We start from the raw sequence: 21,293 nt of genomic DNA on the forward strand, positions 1-21,293 counted from the left end.
TTTATCATCATTCAAGATGGCCAAAAACATGTCCATGAATGGAAATCCAGCCATTCTTCAAAAGATGAGAATCATTGGCAATCACTAAAGGCTCTAGTGGGCAAAGGAGTTAAGGGTTATGGGGATAAGGCTGGAAAGGGGTACTGATGGTCGTGATCAGCCATGATCTGTAAAATGGCGGTGCTGGCTCGACAGGCCGAAGGGCCTACTCCAGCTCCTATTGTCTATTGTCTATTGTCTTTTGTTTGCAGAATGGATTGTTATTCCCAAAGCTCTGCTATCTACAATCCTCAAATGGTTTCACAGTGGACATCCTGGAATGAATTGAGAGAAAGCACTTGCACGAAGTTACGTATATTGGTATCTGATGAATGACCAGATTGAACAACTGACATGGTCATGTATCCGATGTGCCTCAACTGCAAAATTCCCTGTTAAGACGAATCTACATTCCTAGCCTCAACCAAGCAGGCCATGGAATCATCTTCATATTGACTATGCAGGACCAATTAATGGGGAGTACTACCTAGTTGTAGTGGACGCATACTCCAAATGGCCTGAGATCATCAAAGTAGTCCAACCAACTGCATCAGCTACAATCATGGAACTCAAGTCTATATTCAATCGCTTTGGTGCTCCTGTAACATTAGTTTAAGATAATGCAACACAATTCACTGCACTGGCTTTGATTTTTTTTTTTTGCAAGCACGGATATTCACTCACCTCTCCTCTTCAGTCCAATGGTCAAGCAGAACATTTTGTGGATACATTCAAATGAGCTCTGAACAGAGCTAAGGGGGAGGGTCCAATGGAGGAGATCCTGCAGACATTCTTGTTAAATTACAGGATCACTCCAAACCCTCAAACTCCTACTGAAAAATCACTTTGGTAGGGGAGATTTGATAGAGGTTTACAAAATTATGAGGGATATAGACAGAGTAAATGTGAGAAGGCTCTTTCCACAGATTAGGAGAGACAAGTATGAGAGGACGTGGCTTTAGGGTGAAAGAAGAAAGATTTAGGGAGAACATTAGGGGAAATTTCCCTCAGAAAGTGGTGGGAGTGTAGAACGAGCTGCCATCTGACATGGTAAATGCACGCTCACTCTTAAGTTTTAAGAGTAAATTGGATAGATACATGGATGGGAGAGGTTTGGAGTGTTATGAAATGGGTGAAAGTCAGTGGGACTAGCGGAATGATGTTTCAGCACAGGCTAGAAGGGCTGAATGGCCTATTTTCTGTGCTATAGTGTTCTATGGTTCTATTAAGAAGAAAGAGCATACTGGTGAGTTCAGTAATCACAAAGGAACTGATAGGCCAAGAAAGATCTCCACTACTGATTACAGAAGAATTCTAAATATAATGAAGAAAAATCCCTAAACACTAATCCAACAGATTAGAAAAATTCTTCAGGGGGCCGATGTGGACGTCTCACTGAGTACTGTCTGTAGAAGACTTCATGAATAGAAATATAGAGACTACACTGCAAGATGCAAACCACTAGTTAGCCATAGAAACAGGATGGCTAGATGACAGTTTGCCAAGAAGTATTTAAATGACTCTGCAGGATACTGGAAAAAGGTCTTGTGGACAGATAAGACCAAGATTAACCTGTATCAGAGTAATGACAAGAGCAAAATGTGGATGTGTAAAGGGATCCAAAGCATACCATCTCATCTGTGAAATGTGGTGGGGGTGTTATGGCCTGGGCATGTACAGCTGCCACGGGTACTGGCGCACTTAACTTCATTGATGATGTACTGCTGATGGCAGGAGCAAAATTAATTCTGAGGAGAAAAGCAACATTTGCTCAAATTTAGGCAAATGCCTCCAAACTCATTGGATGGCATTTCATCCTACAGCAAGACAATGATCCTAAACATATTGCAAAAGCAACAAAGGAGTTTTTCAAAGCTAAAAACTGGAAAATTCTTGAACGATCTGTCAATCATCTGATCTAAATCCAAACGAGCATGTCTTCCATATTCTGAAGAGAAAACTTAAGGGGACAAGCCTCCAAAACAAGCAGGAGCTGAAGAAGATACTCAGTACCTGGTAATGTCTATGAATCACAGACTTCAAGCAGTCATTGCATGAAAGGGATATGCAACAAAATACTAAACATAATTACTTTAATATATATACCATTGCTATGTCCCAAATATTATGGTGCCCTGAAATGAGGGGACTATGTATAAAAAGTGCTCTAAGTTCTAAGTGGTCAAACCAAAATGCATACAAATAACTTGAATAAAATCTGGAATGTTGTTGTGAGTGAGGAAACAGGTTTGATAGATCTCAAAGGCAAGGACTTTGAACAGTTTTTTTTTGTAGTGAAGGATTTTATTTACAGAAGGCAAGTGTAACTGATGCACCATCCACACACACACAGTTTACAGCAGCTGTGGGAAAGAAATAGCAGACAATTGATAACGTACGTCGGGAAAATAGCATGGGAACAAAATACACACATACACATACTGGTACATACAATGATGGAGGAAAAATCACTATGATGCCCTACCTCCCCTTGACTCAGTTCAGACATGGCTCTATGCTACAAGAAACACTATTTAAATGCTCCTAACCCTTTTAACAGTCAACATCTTTCCAATGGTTTCTCCAGCACATTTCTAGGCCTGGAGTGAAACAGGGTGGTCCCAAGCTGGCAAAGAGAGAAAACAAAGAGCACATGGTGCCTTTATAGTGCTGGAGGTTCCAGCCCAGATCATTTACAGGGTGCCAATGGCTCGGTGCCAGGAGAGTTAATCCAATTACAACAGCCAATGGCCCAAGACCAGGCTGGAGAGTGCAGCCCAGGTAATTTACATGATCCCAAAAGCAAAGTGTGCACTAGTGAGTGGGCAGAACCAAACCTTGATTGGCAGCTGGTGTGTCCTTCGACTAGGTAAAAGTCACCTCACTGAGGTGGTCTCTCAGTCAATCACCCACCAGATTACTTAATTACTTAACTGCCTCCAGACACTCAGGGCGAGGTGAGCTGCTTTCAGCCCCACAATCCCCAATCTCCCACCTTCCCACCACCAAACTATTAGATTTTTAATATCCATTTAGGTCGGAGAGACATTAAAAAATCCAATAGTTTGGTGGGAAGGTGGGGGATTGGGGGATGGGATTGAACCCTGCACATAACCTCCAGTATGCTGGCTATCAAAGAAGAGTTTAGGAGCAAACCATGATGAGTACTACCACTTGGGGGATAGGTAGTTTGGTGCCTGCTACCGGGTCGTGTCATGCTCGTCAGGACTCATAGGGAGCTTCTAAACTCTTCTTTGTTATTCCAGCATACTGGACTCCAACAAGTCATTTGCTTTCCATTCCAAAGGAACATTAATGGAATAAAAGGTCTGTAATTGATTCATTTATGATATTTTATTATGCATGTAGTACTAGTACAACATTGTACATAGTTATATAGGGTAGTTGTACTACTTGTCTAGTTGCTACATCAATTGTTCATGCCTCACTGTCGCAGAGGTACCACATTCACCCAATCAGCAGCGGGGTCTCGGGCTCCGCAGGTCCCAATGCTACCTGCCAATCAATGCTCGCACATTTATAAAAAGTGTGTGCTAGTCTGAGCCTGAGGCCTGCCTCTTGCAGCAGAGCTCGGCTCATGCAACACCAGCATCACTCATGGAAAAGTCGGGGACAACTGATTCAATTAACCCTGATCTCTCTGCCAAGGGAGTGGAATAAGTGATCACTTTAATTATTTTATTCATGCTGTTTAAATTAAGAATGACAGAACAGTTTCTGGAAATTGTATTGCATCCAGAGTTTGCAAATTGCAATTTGAATGGTTGAAAGATGGGGGTATTTCAAGTCAAATTGTGTGTGGCCTGTTGTATAATATCCGCATGATGGTATCCCTCTGCTTTTGCTGCCCTTGTCCTTCCATCTTTGTGTAAGTGATGGGTTAAAAGATCCTGCTCAAGGAGTATTTCTGAGTGGTGGCTGCAGCCTGCAGTGATGATGGAGTCAGTGAATGTTTGTGGATTCAATGCATGCCAACCAAGTTGATGTGATGTGTATGTTGTCGATCTTCTTGAGTGGTGGCAAGTTATATGGTGAGTTACACACTGCTTGATTCATAGCTTCTAAATCTTGTGCAGAAGACCAAAACTCTTCAGTTTCTAATGAATGTTAAACCCCCATGATGTAGACAGTGGAAAGTCAGTGACTTTTATGTAATTTACATGATGTGGGGGGTGAGAGCTGAATTTCTCGAGTGGCTGGCCTGACTATGGCTGGTACAAGCCAGGGAGTGCGTTGTGCAGCAGAGAGCTGAACAGGGACAAACTGCCCAATGCAGCCCTGTGTCAGAACCTGGCAATGAGGTTTCCACCAGTGGCTGGCACCAAAGCACCCCACAACTGCCCCAATTCCTCCTCTCTTCATGCACCCTTCTCCACCGGGTTATTGCCACCCAACCCATCAATTCCATCCTGCTATCACCAAGCACACTGTACACATGCACACCCTGAGTACATATCTGGTGGATAAATTTAGAATATGTGAGGAGAGGGCATCACACCAGGGGGGGGGGGGTGCCGAGGTCAGGGGTTGCCTTACTAAAACTTAGCCTAGGGGCCTGGGTGGTAGTTATAATCCGCCACTGAGGAGAAACCAAATGCAGGTTGGATGATTGCTTTGTGCAATAGCTCTGAGCTTCCAGTTGACTGACACTTTGATTCTCCAACCTGTGCTAAGTCTGACCTTTCTGCCTGTCACCCATCTTATTACAATGAAGTTCAAAGCCAACTTTAACACTTCATCTTCCATCTGGGCTTTCTTCGCCTCATCCAGCCACAAGCCTTATCATGGTGAGTTTTAACTGAGTAGATTATTTTTATCTAATTCCTGAAGCGCGTGGTTATCATTTATCCTTGCATGCCCTTGTTGTTTCTGCTATAATCCCTGCTGGTCCACACTTTATTATGAGATGCTCTTTTTGTGCAATAGTGGTAATTGATGATGAAGTACAATATCCAGATACTGTTAAGGAAATACATTACTGAAGAGGCCAATCATGAATTTCAATTACCTCTCAGTGGTAATATAGTGACTCAGCTACAGTGATTGGACCTTTGGAAAGGAGTGAGAAGCCATTTGAGTGGTTGCTGGATGATGAACTATCAGGATTCTTCAGGATTCAACTTCATCTGCCATTTTTATGCCCCTCCTCTCAACTCACCAATATCACTCTGCAGCTGAAATTATCCTTACTATCAACAATAGCACCAATATAATGTTTGCTGTTTGCAAACTTACAGATCACATCTCCTTTATGAATGGCACAGTGATATAACTAGAAAGAATATTGCCTCAGAGATGTCATCACCTGGGTTCATTCCTGACTTTCAGTGTTATCTGTGTGAAGTTTCATTATTTTCACGATGACTGTGTCCCTCAAGACACACCAATGCCTTCCCAGGTCACAAAGATGAGTGGTGTGGGAGGCTAATTGACTACTGAGGTGTATAGACATATTATAGAATGTGGAGATTAAAAAATGGAATTAATGTGAATTGGTACTTGATGGTTATTGTGGACACGATGGGCTGTTTCCAAGCTAGATAACTAGGGCAGCCTTCTCACTACCCTAGGTATTTTGTGACAAATAAATTTAAACCTGCATTCATATCCAGATTACTAATGTATGTAACACAGCAAGGGTTCCAGCAGCTATCGCTGCAGTAGATCACTTGTCACATTCTTCCAGTTGCAGAAATGGCCCCCTGACTCAACTCCTCTCTTGTGCCATTTTCCCATAACCCTCAATTCCTTAATATTTCAAATATTTATCTTTTTCACCTTAAATATATCTCATCACCCAGCCTCCACAACCCTCAGGGATAGAGAATTCCAGAAGTTTATTATCCTTTGAGAGAATTTTTTCGCACTTCAAGTTTCCCCTCATTCTTCTAAACTCCAAGGAATACAGATCAAAACTGTTTAGCCTTTCTTGATAGCTCGACCTTTTCTGATGTAGTTTCCTTTCTGTTTTTGACTGTTACTGAATCCTCTACTGTGCTCATATTCAATATCCCATTCATCCCTCCTCCTCAGCATGAGCAAATCACACCTCCAGAAGCAAGTTGGACCTTTTCCAGTTTTGGTGCAACCCATGTGCCTTGGATAGGTCCCTATGTCATTACCTATTTAAGTGTAACCTGCATAGTGTAGATATATAGGGATGGATGAGATGGGCTATTTCTGACCTATTCATTTTTATGATTCCATGACCATGGATTTTGATACATCCCAGATAAGATCGCTAATGAACCTTCTCCTTCAGTTCCCTTGTTACATATATTCCATTTCCAAATCATCCTGCAAGAGATAAGTGTAGACATATAACCATTTGAAGGAAGCTTTGAGTGCAGAAATGTCACTGAGGATGCAAACAAGACTCAGTATTAAATGGTCATTCTATAAAGTAAGCAGTGAGGCCACAGAAGTACTGTGGGACAGGCTGGTATGGTTTTCATTTTGAATATAATTGGCCCTTTGCATAGCCTGTGAAATAATGTTTAATTTAACTGAAATAAGTTTGCCTGAGTAATAATGGGGTGTTGTTTTTTGAAAACAGGTTGAAAATCATTCTATATTTAAAAAGAGGTATTAATTTTGTCATTTGTGTAAGCCTCTGATAGGATGAACATTTTGTCAGTTTCATGTGTAAAACCTCATCCTGATTTTATAAGAAGACTGGAAATAGTTACAATTTAGGTGGCACAGCTAGAAGAGCTTCTGCCTCACAGCTCCAGTGACCTCTGGTGCTATATATCTGGAGTTTGCATGTTCTTCCTGTGATTTCATGTTTCTTCAATGTCTTCTGGTATCCTCCTGCATCCAAAGCCATTACCACTGAATAACTTCCATGTCCAGTTTGAAGTTATTCAAGATCCTAATAGCATGTGTGTTCCAGTCCAGTGTATGAAGGAAGCTTTATTTGCCCAATAGTTGCTATTCATATCATGCTCACGTTTTCACTTTATTACCAAAACTAAATAAGGAAGTAATCTTGTTTGTGCTTATTTGTACATATACAGGAAATATCTAGCTGACAATTCCAGATGAAAACTGGATTTCAAGATGAACAAAATACAAATATTTGTCAGACTTCATAGAATAATGGCAGAGTTGCCATTTCCAGTGTGAAGCTGTGGAAATGACAGCGTATTTCCAGAAAATTTTTAATTCTGACATCATCTGTAAATGAGTTTCTGCTCATTGGAGTTTCAGTTCCTTTGTTTTCCCTTTCCATTCACCAATGTTCCAATCCCTTGGACTCCCTTAAAGACTTACTTGGTTCATTGGAAAATTTATAACATTGTATGAAATCTCAAAAGAGAGCATTAAAAGTCTATTGGAGTATTCCTAGAAATAGCATTCAGTAGTCCAGAAAATCTGCCAATCCAGCACCATTAAAATCCTGTATGTTCTGTTACTGAAGTTTTACAGTATGTTTTATTGATTTTGCTTTCGTGAAAACTTGTTGAAAACGTGAGGTTGAGATTTCTTTTTGGGTTCCACTCAAAATAAATGCATATGGCAATCCCTGGCATCTGATTTGATTTACTTTGTTGAACAATATTATTTGTAATCTAAACAATCACAGAAAGCAACAGGAATGCCAGTTCAGAAATATCTATTAAAAATTCACCTGGCATCTGATTTTACTTGCAGGTAATAAATTGATGAAAGAACGTAAAAATGCATGTTTTTGAAACCTGAAATTCTTGAGATTAATTTCATTAACTGTAACGAGGAACTAAATCAATAAAAGTGAATATTATCTATCAACCACCATTCATACTCAAGCAGTCTTAAAAGCAGCTAAGAATTCTTAAAGTATGACAGACAATACAGTAATGTAATTGCAACCAAGAAAGTAATTTTTCAGTTGCAAAAGTAAACTTTTTTTTAAATGCTGGAGAAACTCAAATCAAACACCAGCTGTGGAGAGAAATAGGGTTAGCACTTCAGACCAGTGATATTTTGCCTTGTGATAATTAGTCTTATATCATATCATAAAGATGACTCTGTCTCATTCTCTCTCTCTCTCTCTCTCTCTCTCTCTCTCTCTCTCTCGCTCTTTCTCTCTCCCCCTTCACAGCTTCTGCCTGATCTGCTGAGTAGGTCCAACATCTGTTGTAATTATTCTGAGTTCCCGCATCTGCAGTTGTGTTTCTGGCAGCTCCAGACTATTCCTAATGAGGTGGTGACTGAGTCATCAGCAAAGATGGTTAACTTTCCTTTGTGAAATAAGTATATGAAGGACAAGAGTGAGTACAGACAAGATGTATTCATTTCAGATCTCCCCTTTAGGCTCTGGCTACATTCATAGATTTTGTTTCCTAATGGACCCTATTCTTACACTGGTTATTGATGTGCTTGCCTTTATTTTATAAGATGCTATGGAATTTTTCCTAATCTTGATTGCAGTCTCTTTTCCTTCCCGATTTCCTTTTAAGTACTTTCCCTTACACTTTCTATATTTCAGAAGGATGTCCTCTGTTTTCAGTTCCGTATACCTGCTGCATGTTTTTTTTCATTTCTTTATCCATTCCTTGATGACCTTCGACATGGACTCTGGACTTATTGCCCCTATGGGAACATCTATGTTTTGAATTATCATTTTACTTTTGATTATCACCCACATTGGATGTAGATCTGTCTTGTGATATTATAATTGGTCTTCCCTCACCCCAATTCAAGACCTTAATTTCTGGACTGCCCTTATCTCTTTACTTAGCCATCTTATATCTTATATTACTATCTCCAAAATGCTCTCCCACTGACATTTGCCCAGCTATATGCACTCAGGTCAGTTTTATGTTATTGACTCAAAAAACTGTCCAGAGCACACCTTAAAAATTTCACTTCTAGGCATTTCACACTAATGTAATTCTTAATATTGGGAAGTAGAAATCCACTGTAATTATAATTCTATCACTCTTTTATTTTTCTGAGATTTGCCTACATATCTGCTCTACCTCCTGATGAGTTATGAGACCTGTAGCATATCCCCAGCAAAATGATCACCCTCCTTTTGTTCTGATGCTGGGCCCAAATGGGAGTTATTTGAACAGACTTCCGAGATCTCCTCCTCCTATTACTATAATTCTGGTCTCCTTAATCAATATTGCAGTGCCATGCCTCTTTCCCTCACAATCACACCTGAAGATTCAATACTTTGGAATGTTGAGCTACTACTCCTACCCTTTTAATCATGCAACAATCTCCTATTTTCATGTGCTGATGAATATCAGTTCAACTGCCTTAATAATCAGATTCTTTGTGTTAAAATAGATGCACTTTAGTTTTGAATTCCACCCATGTACCTCTTCATGCTTGATTTAGCTGTCCTCATATATTTGACTGTATATCCCTTTCAACGATACTATTCTTTTGCCAAATCAGTTTAAATCCTTCCTGATAGGAGGAACAAACTTTCTTGCAAAGACATTGGAACTGTTCTAGTTTGAGTGCAAATCACCCAGCTTGTGAAAGTCTTGCCTTTTTTTTGAAAAGATTCCAGTATTCTAAAAATGTAAAGCCTTCCCTCTGCAACCATCCATTTAGCCACACATTCATCTAATATATCTTATTATATTAAAGGGGTTATATAAAGGAATGGGATAGTCAACATACTGGATGGATATTGAAAATTTGGCTGAATGGTGCACCAATGACAACCTTTGCACCTCAATGGCACCAAAACTTAGGAGCTGATTGTTGACTTCAGGAAAGGAAAGCCAGTATATAATCCAGTGATCACTGGAGGAATCAGAGGTGGAGAGGGTGAGCACATTTAGGTTCTTGGGAGTCACTATCTCGACCCTAATACACCGATGGCATCGTGAAGAAAGCACATCAATGCCTCTACTTCCTCAGGAGTTTGTGGAGTTTTGGAATGACATCAGAAACCCTGGAAAATTTCTACAAATGTGTGGTGGAAAGTGTGCTGACCAGCTGCATCATGGTCTGATATGGGAACACCTATACCCCTGAGCGTAAAGCCCTACAAAAGGTAGTGGACACAGCCCTAGAGATTACAGGCAAAACCCTCCACACTATTGAGTACATCTACAGGGAACACTGCTGTCAGAGAGCAGCAGCGATCACCAAAGGCCCACATCACCCAGCACACGCTCTGTTCTCGCTGATGCATCAAGAAAGAGGTGTAGGGGTCACAAGACTCACACCACCAGGTTCAGGAACAGCTGCTCCCCCTCCACCATCAGACTCCTCCATAACAAACTCAATCAGGGGCTCATTTAAGGAATCTCACTTGTGCACTTTATTGATTTTCTTTGCTCTTCCTGTACTGCACAGTTAGTTTGTTTACATTCTTTATCTGTTTACAGTTCTTTGATTGTTTACATGTTCACACTGTGAACAGTTTTATTTTATTGCACTCTACCAATTAGTGGTAATTCTGCAACACCTGCAGGAAAAAGGAATCTTGGGGTTATATGTGAATGTCATGTATGTACTCTGACAATAAATCTGAAATCTATTCCTATATTCACTAGCACATTTTCTATTCATTCATTTGAATGATGTTTTTGCAATTTCAAACATTGAAGTGGGATCAAAAGTCACTGATTGTTCTATCCCAGTGCCCATATCCTCCACCAGTTGTTATTTGCAGAAGCAGCAAAATATTAGCAGGTCTAATCTAAACAAAAACCAACAAGGCTCATAATAAAGGGCTGTAACAATAGGAAGGAATTAGGCAATATGTTCGAAGAATTCAAAAGAGGTTTGGGGAACTGGAGACTAGCAGAATGGAAAGTTTTTAAATAAAATTTCTAAAATCTAAGGATGTAGATGAAGCATCTTCAACTGTGGCAATAGAACTTCTTTTCTGGTAGATGATGGTGACATGGGTAGTTTGTGAGATCATAAATCCCATATGGATGGTGACAAATAATTACATCATGGCAGTATGGTTAGCATAGCAGTTAGTACAAAACTTTTACAATGCCTGCGATCAGGACCGGAGTTTGATGCCTGCACTGTCTCTAAGGAGTTTATACGTTCTCCCCATGGCTGTGTGGGTTGTAGGTTAATTGGGTATAATTGGGCAGCATGGGTTCATGGACTGAAATGGGCTGTTACCATGTTGCACGTCTAAATTCATATAAATTTAAAATAATTAAATTTATGTATATTTTCAGAAATGAAATTATTTTATATTGAAATAAAAATTGTCAAAGATTCAAAATATTTACATTTAAACATTAGATAAGTGGCAAACACCCTTTTTAATTATTTTTATTATTTCAGAGTTTTTGAAAAAATTTGTCCATTTTCAGTATCATGCAGTCTATAACCAGTTCTAAACCAAATTTATATTAATTAATGTAAACAATCTCAGGCACTAAACATTACTCAAATGCTGGAAATTTTATATAAATTTTTTAAAATGAAATACTCAGCAGATCAAGCTGCAACGATGGATGAAGAGAACATTATTGGCTGATATACATCAGAACTAGGCAGACTTAGGAAGAGAAGCAGACAGAAGGGGAACCATGTGATGCAGTGGAGACAGGTGGTGGTGTCAACTAAAAGAGGTGGTCAAGAAATGTATATTGTAAATTGGAAGATGATATGCTGTTCTTTGATCTGGAAGAGACATGTCTCAGAGCAATTTCAACTATGATTAAGGAAAATCCATACCACATTGGAAATACTGGAGTGGAAGGTGATCTAGACAGCAGATATAAAGGAGACAGAGAAACAAAGAGTCCTCACAGGAAGCAGATAGGAAGGAAGTCAAGGTAACTGTGGGGCACCAAGGGCAGGTACTTGAGTCGAGGTAGCTTGTCTGTGAACTTTCCGATAAAACAGAATCTGGGCAACAACATTTTCCAACATCACATTAGTCTTCAAGAATGAACAATGAACAGTAACTTCAGATAATCAGCCTTTCCAGTCATATCTCTCATATTCAGTGTTTTCCCTTCTCTCTTCTGTTATTTAAGATTTCATTTCTAGGTACACCTCTCAGAGGCACACCTTTATCTCCCCTCTAAATAGGCACTACTTGAGTAATTCAATCTCTCCTGGTTTCCATCCATTTGTAGAGCCTTCCTTTTGTTCGAGACACCCATCCACCTCCATCTGCAGATATAACCTGATTTCCCAGTTCTGATTAAAGTTCACTGATGTGAAATAGTAATTCTGTTTGCCATTCCATAGATATTGCCTCTTCCACTGAGATCATCCAGCAGTTTCTACTTTATTATACATTATCCACTGGCACAGGGAATAATGCAGGTTGAATGATCTACAATGTCCTGCGGCCATGAGGTTAAATGAACTACAAGAAATTCCCAAACAACGCAAGTATGACAATAACTCCCTAGTGTTGCCTTGTAATCATAAATTACTACTTTCCAAATCAAATATATAAAATGATTTAGCGGATCTCAAATTCCCATCATGGAAAATTGCAATAATAATTTCTGTTCTATTCACAAGTATTTTGGCAATTCATCATGTGGGAATTCCCAAGAGATATTATTGCCCGCATACAGTATAAGTTAAAAAAAACCAAACTGCGGCATCCTCTCTCGGGCACAAACCTGAGCCAATTAATTTGTAAGAAAAAAGAAACCTTCAGTAGCCAATTGAGATGAACTGTGCTGTATGTATAGAAGGGGTGCTTTTGATAATGTGTATGGCTTGCAAGTAAATAACTGCAGTCTATGTTGTTGTATTTAATTTTATAGATATTCTTGCCCATGGTGTATCAATAATTACACCTACTAACCACTCGACTCTGAGTAATGATAATTTAAAAGAACTTCTGAGGTATTAAAGTTATTAAAAAAAAAGATCGAATGAAGTTTTTGTTGTCAGTGATTTTGTTAATTTGTTGTGGGATAATTTAATTATCAAAGCTCCAAGACATGAAAGCATGATGTATGATCTCACAGAATATTAGATAAATGGAAGATTTCAGATATTTTGTTTCCCCTACTTCTCAAACTTCATCTCCTTTCATGGAAGTTTCATTGCCATTTTAATGAATCAACGATCAATTGAGGAATTGTTACTACATAAAAGTTTTCTCCTGCAGAGACAAATGATTAAATTGAACAATCCAGTCAATCCCATTCTCCAGCTATTTTCCCATGGAACTGTGAGGTCTTTATCTTTCAAATATATGTCCAGTTTTCTTTGAAAGTACAACAATCTTTTCCACTCCCTTTCTGTGACTTCCAGATCATAGTTTTATCACGTCATCCTGGTCTTTTGCTTTAAATCTATTGCCTCAGATACTTGATGTCAAAATGAGACCAAATCTTTTTTTTTTACTATTGACTAAATCCTTCAGAATTCTTAACATCTTTAACAAATCCTTGGAGGATTCTGATAGCCCAATCCATGAATGTACCAGGTTAGAACCTGAGAATAATTAACATATTAAATAAATGCTTTGGGAATCTTGGAAGTCTCTGATCATCTATTTTGGCAAAATTTCATAGTTCAGGCCTGCCCTTCCTAAGATGTCCTCCACAAGGAAAAAGGTTGGGATAACCAAATGGAACTGTGCAGTACAGTTCCCACAGTACAGGATAACTCAAATCAAAATACATAAAGTAGCACCAATAGATAAACAATTGTATCTTTCAGAATTGTGTAATTAATATTTGAAACCTCCTGCCTTCTACAACTAACAGCTGATGAAAATTTCTGTTAACAGAGTGCATAAATTTGGAAATATGTTAAATTGTAATGAAATTATACTCCAGTTTAAATAGATTAAAGCTGTTGCGTGTTTAAAATGACAGATCTCAACAGCAAATACCATCCCTCCCTCTCCGTGTTTAAAATGACAGATCTCAGCAGCAAATACCATCCATCCCTCTCCACTGGTTGGCCTAAATCATTTGCACAAATCCCCTGCTTTGGAACAAATATTTCCAATAAAGTCATATTACCTTTTGATAGTTTTACAGACAACATTAGTGGCATATTGAAAGGAAGTTGTGTGCATGCAATTCAGGCCAAGAACCTGTTCTGATCCTGTTGGTTGTTATTGCCCAATGAATTGGTATAACACTAAAGCAATGAACAGCAAACTTGTTAATGCATCATTATAGTTTTTGAGTTTGCTCCCAGACATACAATTCCCGTGTAAGCCAGGGCTTTTAGGTTAAAACAAAATATTGGTTCATTCATATATTTTTTGTATAATCTTGAATTGTCAGCATACATGTTCTCAGCCTGTAGGTATGGATAAAGTACCCATGCACATCGACCATTCAGATGTTTCAGTTTCCTACAAATACTCCACAGTATATGGACAATGCTGAACACATTGATTTATTTAATTATGTTCTTAATATTATCAAAGGAAATGACATAATTAAGAAGTAGTTTTCCTCACTGACAGTAATAGGAACTTCTGGCTTGTTTGTTCGCTGCTAGTACCCTGCACTAGTTTTGTTTTTAATTAGATTAAAACCTATTTCCTCCTTTTCCATTTACTTTTAAAACTTTTTAAATGACCAAACAATTATGTATCAAATATCCATGCCACAATTGTCACTTCCAAGAAAAAAGTCACTGCTCTCCCAATAATCAGCTGTTGATCCTAAAGTTGTCTCTCTTATTACTTCTCGAAGCACAATATAAAACTGATGTAGTGTTCTAAAATATATTTTAAATCTTTTTCTCAGAACTATAATTTTTCAATCCTGTTATTGTTTTTACTTAAACTTAGATACACATTTTATACCTTGACATGGATAACTTCTCTGAAAAGTATCCCCACCTTCATCTTCCTATGAAATCATGCCCAATTAAAATCACTTTGTGGGTAGATTTGTCTGCAACTATTACAGGCCACAACAAATCTGTTCCCTTCTCCTCCAACTCTTTTTACACTTTTGCCTCTGCAAAATATTACCAATGAACAGTATCGTAATTTTCTTCTATCGCACTTGCTCTTTTTGTGGATTCTATGACGAAGTCAGTCGAGCAACAATCATTACTACAGATCAGAATAGTATTGTGGCTTGATGCTTCCTTAGACACCGAGTTGACAGTATACCTATCTCATTTTACCCACTGCGCCATCCCCCTTCTATTCTTGGACTAATTGATGGCAGGCTCCTGAGGTGAAAGGCCATGGCCCTCACCTATTGAGCCACCTAATTTCTTCAAAATTGTAGTTTTCTGAATAATTTTAATGGTCAATAGGAAATACTGAAACTTTGCTGTTTAGTTGAAGTTTGATGGATGACTAATACCAAAGATTGAGTAAATAAATAAAATACTGGCGGTATAAATAACTTTCCTCTGATTAGGCCATAAAAGGTTCAGTATCCTTAACGCTGATGTTTTGCAAAAAAAAATTAATGTTGATGATTTTGTTATGACTCCATTGTATCCTTAGATTCTTCTTTTCTTTTGCTCTGTTACTGCTGGTGTTCTAAAGTCTAATGTTGTTGTATAATAATTCTTGAGTTGCTTAATTCTTTCTGGTTTTAAATATCAGTGTTCTGGGCAGATTCAGACTACTGTGCTGACGGAAGGGTCTGAAAGGTTTAGTTGCCCACTTATGTCAGTGGGGTGGTATTGCTGAAAAATAAAAGAGAAAGAAAATTAGAACCAGTCTTCTACAAGTACACAGAAGAATCGGTCTCTATCCTTATCATTATTAACAAGCATCTCTACTGCACATAAACTGAATTGGTCAAAATATTGTTTAGCTATCCCCAGCTGAAAAGCCAGCAGATTGCACTTATATGAGAGAGGGAAACAGATGCGCTTTTTTAGTCATCAACAATATTTACCTTTGGGGAGAATCCTTCAGCAATCCCTTTAAGGATTGCTGATGAGCTGTCTCAGAACCTGGGGAAACAAGCTTACCGTGAGCCATTCATGATTATCTTCATTTCTCCTCTGTTTTCTGTGTCTTTAAAGGCCAACCTGATGAGGCAGCTATATCTGACCTAACTTTGTATCATGCAAAGCTGTTCAAAGCTAGCATTTTCTTCACTGTTGGACAAGATTAATCAGGTGCATTGCTGGACATTTGTGACCCTTGGATATTTTTTGGTGAAAGATTGATAGTTGACGGTGAGAAGATGGGGTCATGACGATGGTTCAGGATCATTCTACAACCCAGAAATTCTTGAAAACAAACTCTAAGATTGGAGCTTTTGGATGCTGAACAGAACATAGATAGTGCTAAATGACATTAACTCCAGTGAGTGGTTACACATCATTCCACTAACTACCAAAACTTATTTAGTGGAATAAATGTATTGAAAAGAAGCACAAAAAAACTTTTTTTCTCTGTGCCACTTTACAGATGATATGCTCCCCTCTCAAAACCCAATGCTTACATATTTACCCCCAGCTCTTTCATCAAATGAAGTACAGGTCATACCTCTCTTATCTGGTGCTCTGTGGTCCCGCAACTCCTTTGCTCTGGCAAGTTTGAATTTGCCACTGTTAGTACAAACTCCTTACAGATAGCACTGGACTTGAACCCACTTCCCAATCACTGGCACTGCAAAGGTTGAATCTGCTGTTGTTAGTATGAATTCCTTACAGGCAGCACTGGACTCGAACCCTGGTCCCAATAATTGGTGCTGTAAAGGTTGAATCTGTTTGCTGTTAGTACAAACACCTTACAGGCAGCGAGGGTCCCAGGTCCATATTGCTGGCGCAGTAAAGGCATTCCACTAGCCAGTATGCTAACCATGCCGTCCCACTGTATTATTTCCTGTTTTAAACTTTGTTCTACCTTTGATATATTTACATAGGGGCATTCCCTTAGGGGTCAATGTCTGTTTTAAGGCATTTTCTGTGGTCCAGCAATGGCCAGGTCCCAACGACTCCGGATTAAAGAGGTACAACCTGCATAATATATCAACAAATGTTTTAATATGTAATCTATACAAACTAGATCACGGTTACTGAACTTAGAAAAAGATGTTGATAGCTATGTTCACTCCCATTTATTAAAGGCTAAAGCACCTGCATGGCAATATTGAGATAAACTCAAGCCTTTTCAATGGGCTGATACTTCACCCAAATAAACAGTTACACTTCAGTCCATCCATATTTTTATTGGATTCTTTCTAAGCAATTATATTTTACTCATTGTTAGAAACATGCCCATGAAACATTGTTCTTGAAATTGTTTTAATAATAAATCAATTTTTCTTGTACTGTCACGAAGGACAAATAATTGTGTGAGCCTGCAAATAGAATAATACATCTTAATTAAAACAAACAAATAACAACAATTTGTTACATTAAAATTTGTTTTATGATGTTTACACCAATGGCCCAATTCAGTGTGAGCCAATATAAGATTGAGTAGCAGTCTTACAAAAGTAAGAATCCAAAATTTTCATAACCAACATGGAAGTATGGGCCAGAGTCTACTGCATCGATATCTTTCGTTCATTAAAGCAAGAACTTTAAAACCTTCATAGATAATACAAATTCCTCATGGTCCAGTAAGGTTACCATTTTCAATGCAACATCATTTACCATTCAAAAAGAAGTATCAACCTGAGTGTTTAAATTTCATAACTATCAAGCCTGTCCTTTTCACTAGTCCTAGATGAAGGACTTAGGTGAAGAAGAAATTTTCTAAAGGAATATTCATTGTTATTTGGGAAGTCAACCTTTCAATCTAAGAGGAGACACAGGAAGATGTCAGATCTGAAAGCAAGACGAAAAATAGAGTTTCTTGTCAGAATATAAAGAAAAACTTCAATATATTTTAATATTCTGTTTGAGGAATGCCATGGTGACTGGGAAATGTCAGCTGGCAGGCACATTGCACAATGGAGCAGAAGGTATGAAGGACACATAAAGTTAATAATTTTGGAGTTTGTTAAAGATGAAATAATTCCGTGCATATCAAATAACAGGAATGCACATAAAATCAGGCTGACAGACAAGGCAATCATTTTGCATTTTATTTTATTTAGAAAGTAAAATGCTGTTCAGTGAAAAAAAAATACATTAAAGTTCTGTGAACAAGATCTGAAAGAATAATAGCACAGTGTACAATTACAGGGAATGGGAAAGGAGTTCAACATGCAGTTTTTCTGATATGTCATTTTGTTTAACTAAGTTAAAGAAAATCAAAACACTGAAAAAACAAAATGATTTTAAGATGCCACTGGTGAAATTAGGCAAAGACAACTTGGGCTTTTAAATAAGGCAGACAGAGGAAAATGGTAGAAGACAACTTGGAGATGTACTTTTGATGTCCGTTAAGCAATGGGTCAATTTTTTTAAATAAAGAAAAAAAATCTCAACAAATACAACACATTATCCAAAATAAGTGAAAATGGAGAAAGAGGTGGTCACAATCACTCAGGACTAGAATTCCCAACCTTTCAAATGAAGGAATTATATGCAAATTTCCAGATAACGTTGTAGGAAATGCAGCAGATAAATAACTGAGACAATAAGAATGGATTTTAAATTACTGTTTGACCTGACAATCAAGAATTTGTTCATTTCACAGTTGGCTTCAGAAAGTTATAGACCAGCTGGATGGAAGTAGCACCAATCCCAAGTGTGGGGAAATTGGAGACAGCATGTCATGTGAAGACACCTCTATGAACACATCCAACCAAAATTGCCAATTCTTTCTAACAGTTATCTGGAGAGAGCATGAATTCATGTGGCAGAACTATCTCCGATCCTTCCCCTCGTCAACATCCAGCCCCATTAATTTATCAAGTGGACAGAGTAATTCTCAGAATTGAAGTATGCCAAAAGTACACATCAGAGCTCAACAGTTCTCAAGAACAGCAATAGGTTGGTAATGCACCAGGACAAAAATTAATAGAAATTTGGATTTGAGACATTAAGCTTTTATCAATGCTGTTGCTATTGATCAGGCAATCTGATGCAATGTTTCCTGTCTTCCAGGCTGTAATTTTTCAATGTTATCGTATTCCTCATTGATTGGTGGCATTTCTTCGAATGCTATTCATTTTTCACACAGCTCTCAATCTATGATATTTTTTTATATTTTTTAAGACCCTTATTCCAAAGACTGTGATTTAGATATAGTTTACAAAGGGAAACAAAGATATTAAACTAAAACTTCAATAGAAAATAAACATTGTGAAAAGAACACTGTTAACTTACAATAGAACCAGAAAAAGGCTGAATAGCTAAAATGGTTTAATGATGTTATTATGTACATGGCATTAATGCTATGACATTTGGAAGAAATTTCATCCTTTAATGAAAAGCAGGAAATGTCACTTATAAGGTGTGATAATGGATTCTTAGATTCCACATTTCAGAGCTTTGCACTTCTACAATTTTGTTGGTCTGTTGATTATGATAGATGAGATTTATGCTCCTCTTTCTACTGGGGAAATTTCACCCTGAAAATATTTCTTTCTAATTAAATTCTGCAAATGAAATCTAAATTGACAGCCCAAACTCGAGCTTAATACAGCTGAGTTTACTTTTGTAATAATCTGGCCAAACTTAGTTTGGATGTAATTTGTCCCATGTCATCCCAATGATTTAGATCACTCTTGTGAGAATACATAATCAGTAAAGCCTCCAGTTTCTATCTTCATACTCATTGTGAGCACTAAATCTAATAAGAATCTCATCCTTCTTCCTCACAGTGTACTATTCTTTTAGAAAGGTAACATTTATGTGTAGAACTGTATCCAGAATCATAAATCCATTGCTATTAGATAATACAGACAAAAGAGGAAGTGAAAGATGTCAAGAGAAATGATTATGGCTGTAAATGTGTGGCAATTGTTGACCTTGCAATAAAAAGTTAAGATTTAGATGAATTTCAATAAGAACTTGATAAAATTGGCCATGAAAAAGATGAAATCTAAAAGGAAGAACAAATGTCTGCAGAGAGAAAGACAAAGCATCATTACATCATCACAGTTAACAAATATACCAAAAAAAGGTTATGTCAGTGATTTAATTTAGAAATTTCATCCTCATCGTCACCATCATCAAAAAGCAGTTGAAAGAACATGATCCTTGCAAATGGTGAGGGATGATTCTTGGGAATGATAAAAAACATGATTTGCAGCAAGTATATAAAATATTAATGTTTGAACATGGCAGAAGACATGAAGCTGAAAAATGATGAATTCCATGGATTTTGGCAATGAACCTAGACTCTTGTGGCAGTTGTCAAATTTAACTGAAGGTTATTCTCATCATGAATGGATCAGCAATAAGCATAGGGAATTTTCGTTAGAACAGAGCTCAAGACCAGGGCAACTAACGATGGCAATGAGAGCAAGAACGAGTGTCAGACATAGACATTCAAGGATGTTATCAACACTTCTGGAATTCTCCCACGTTGTTCCTTTGCCCATTTTAAAGGATGTAATGCAGCTGTTTCACATGGGCATGTGGTGATGTGGATATGTAATAGTACTGAATGAGCTTTGGGCTAATGGACTCATGGTATGGTGAAAGGAGTCCCAGATCCTCTTACCGTGTCTTTGGAAGACCTACGTCTCTTGAAGCTGGAGGTCAGTGTTGAAGTGAGCGATCTAAAAGATGCTGCTTTCTTTTTAGGGTCAGGCTCTGCGCTACCACTTTTTCTATCCTAGAACAGATATATTTGATGTTATTGACTTTTTCTGTCGATAATAGCTATTTATAATCTACCTTTGTCTGATATTTGTAGTGGCAAGAAGAAATCAAGTAGATGTACACTACAGATAATTTGCATGGCAAACCTCTGTGGCAACCTAGCCCAGAAAAGGCATTTCCAACAAACTGACTGGTAAAGGATAAGATTAATCATCTTGAGGGTCCCACATATTAAATTGGCAAAGGAGGGCCTAACTGTCAAGCAGCAATAATGGTAAATCAAAGGAAAAACCTCACCACAAGCTGATATTTGTGAAAGAGCAGTGAATCTAATGAACGTGACTCAGATCTTGAAGATGAAAATGTATGAACCTTTGTGTATGTAGTGCACTAGTCACTAATACACTAATGTTCTTTTATGATTTCCAAAACAATTTATAGAAAAAAATAAAATCTATAAAAATAATTTCAATCTAAAATAAAGTCAAAGCAAAATAAATAATATCCAAACATTATCATTTAAATACTATCATTTTCATTACTCCATATTAACTTGTTCTATTCTTTTTTTAAAAAAAAATCAACACCTCTTTTGTTGCGAAAAGCTATTGTTTTGAGACAAGGCAACCAGAATCCTTCATTGAATAACTCTTGTTCCAAAT

General features: G+C 37.8%; 2 protein-coding genes across 7 annotated transcripts in view; one reads left to right on the top strand and one right to left on the bottom strand.

Annotated features, from left to right (window-relative positions):
* The window catches only part of LOC138761668 (lectin BRA-3-like), a 123,511-nt gene extending 115,917 nt beyond the window's left edge, over window positions 1-7,594 (top strand). For 5 of the 6 annotated variants that reach the window (XM_069934240.1, XM_069934230.1, XM_069934220.1 and 2 more), the window contains one exon: window positions 7,080-7,594. Coding sequence is in view for 1 of the 6 variants with exons in the window: in XM_069934230.1 (XP_069790331.1) it covers window positions 7,080-7,090 (11 nt within the window). In the remaining 5 variants the exon portion in view is untranslated. Of the gene's footprint in view, window positions 1-3,305; window positions 3,367-7,079 lie in introns of all 6 variants that reach the window. The other variant, XR_011356421.1, reaches the window with a different exon arrangement.
* A 6,634-nt stretch (window positions 7,595-14,228) lies between these two features.
* The window catches only part of LOC138741150 (glutamate receptor ionotropic, NMDA 1), a 143,131-nt gene continuing 136,066 nt past the window's right edge, over window positions 14,229-21,293 (bottom strand). The window contains exons 20-21 of the mRNA XM_069894817.1: window positions 20,531-20,644; window positions 14,229-15,636 (exon numbers count right to left, since the gene is read on the bottom strand). Coding sequence (XP_069750918.1) covers window positions 15,568-15,636; window positions 20,531-20,644 — 183 coding nt within the window. The 3' untranslated portion in view covers window positions 14,229-15,567. The remainder of the gene's footprint in view (window positions 15,637-20,530; window positions 20,645-21,293) is intronic.

The sequence above is a fragment of the Narcine bancroftii genome, chromosome 1, assembly GCF_036971445.1.
Source record: "Narcine bancroftii isolate sNarBan1 chromosome 1, sNarBan1.hap1, whole genome shotgun sequence".
NCBI lineage: Eukaryota > Metazoa > Chordata > Chondrichthyes > Torpediniformes > Narcinidae > Narcine > Narcine bancroftii.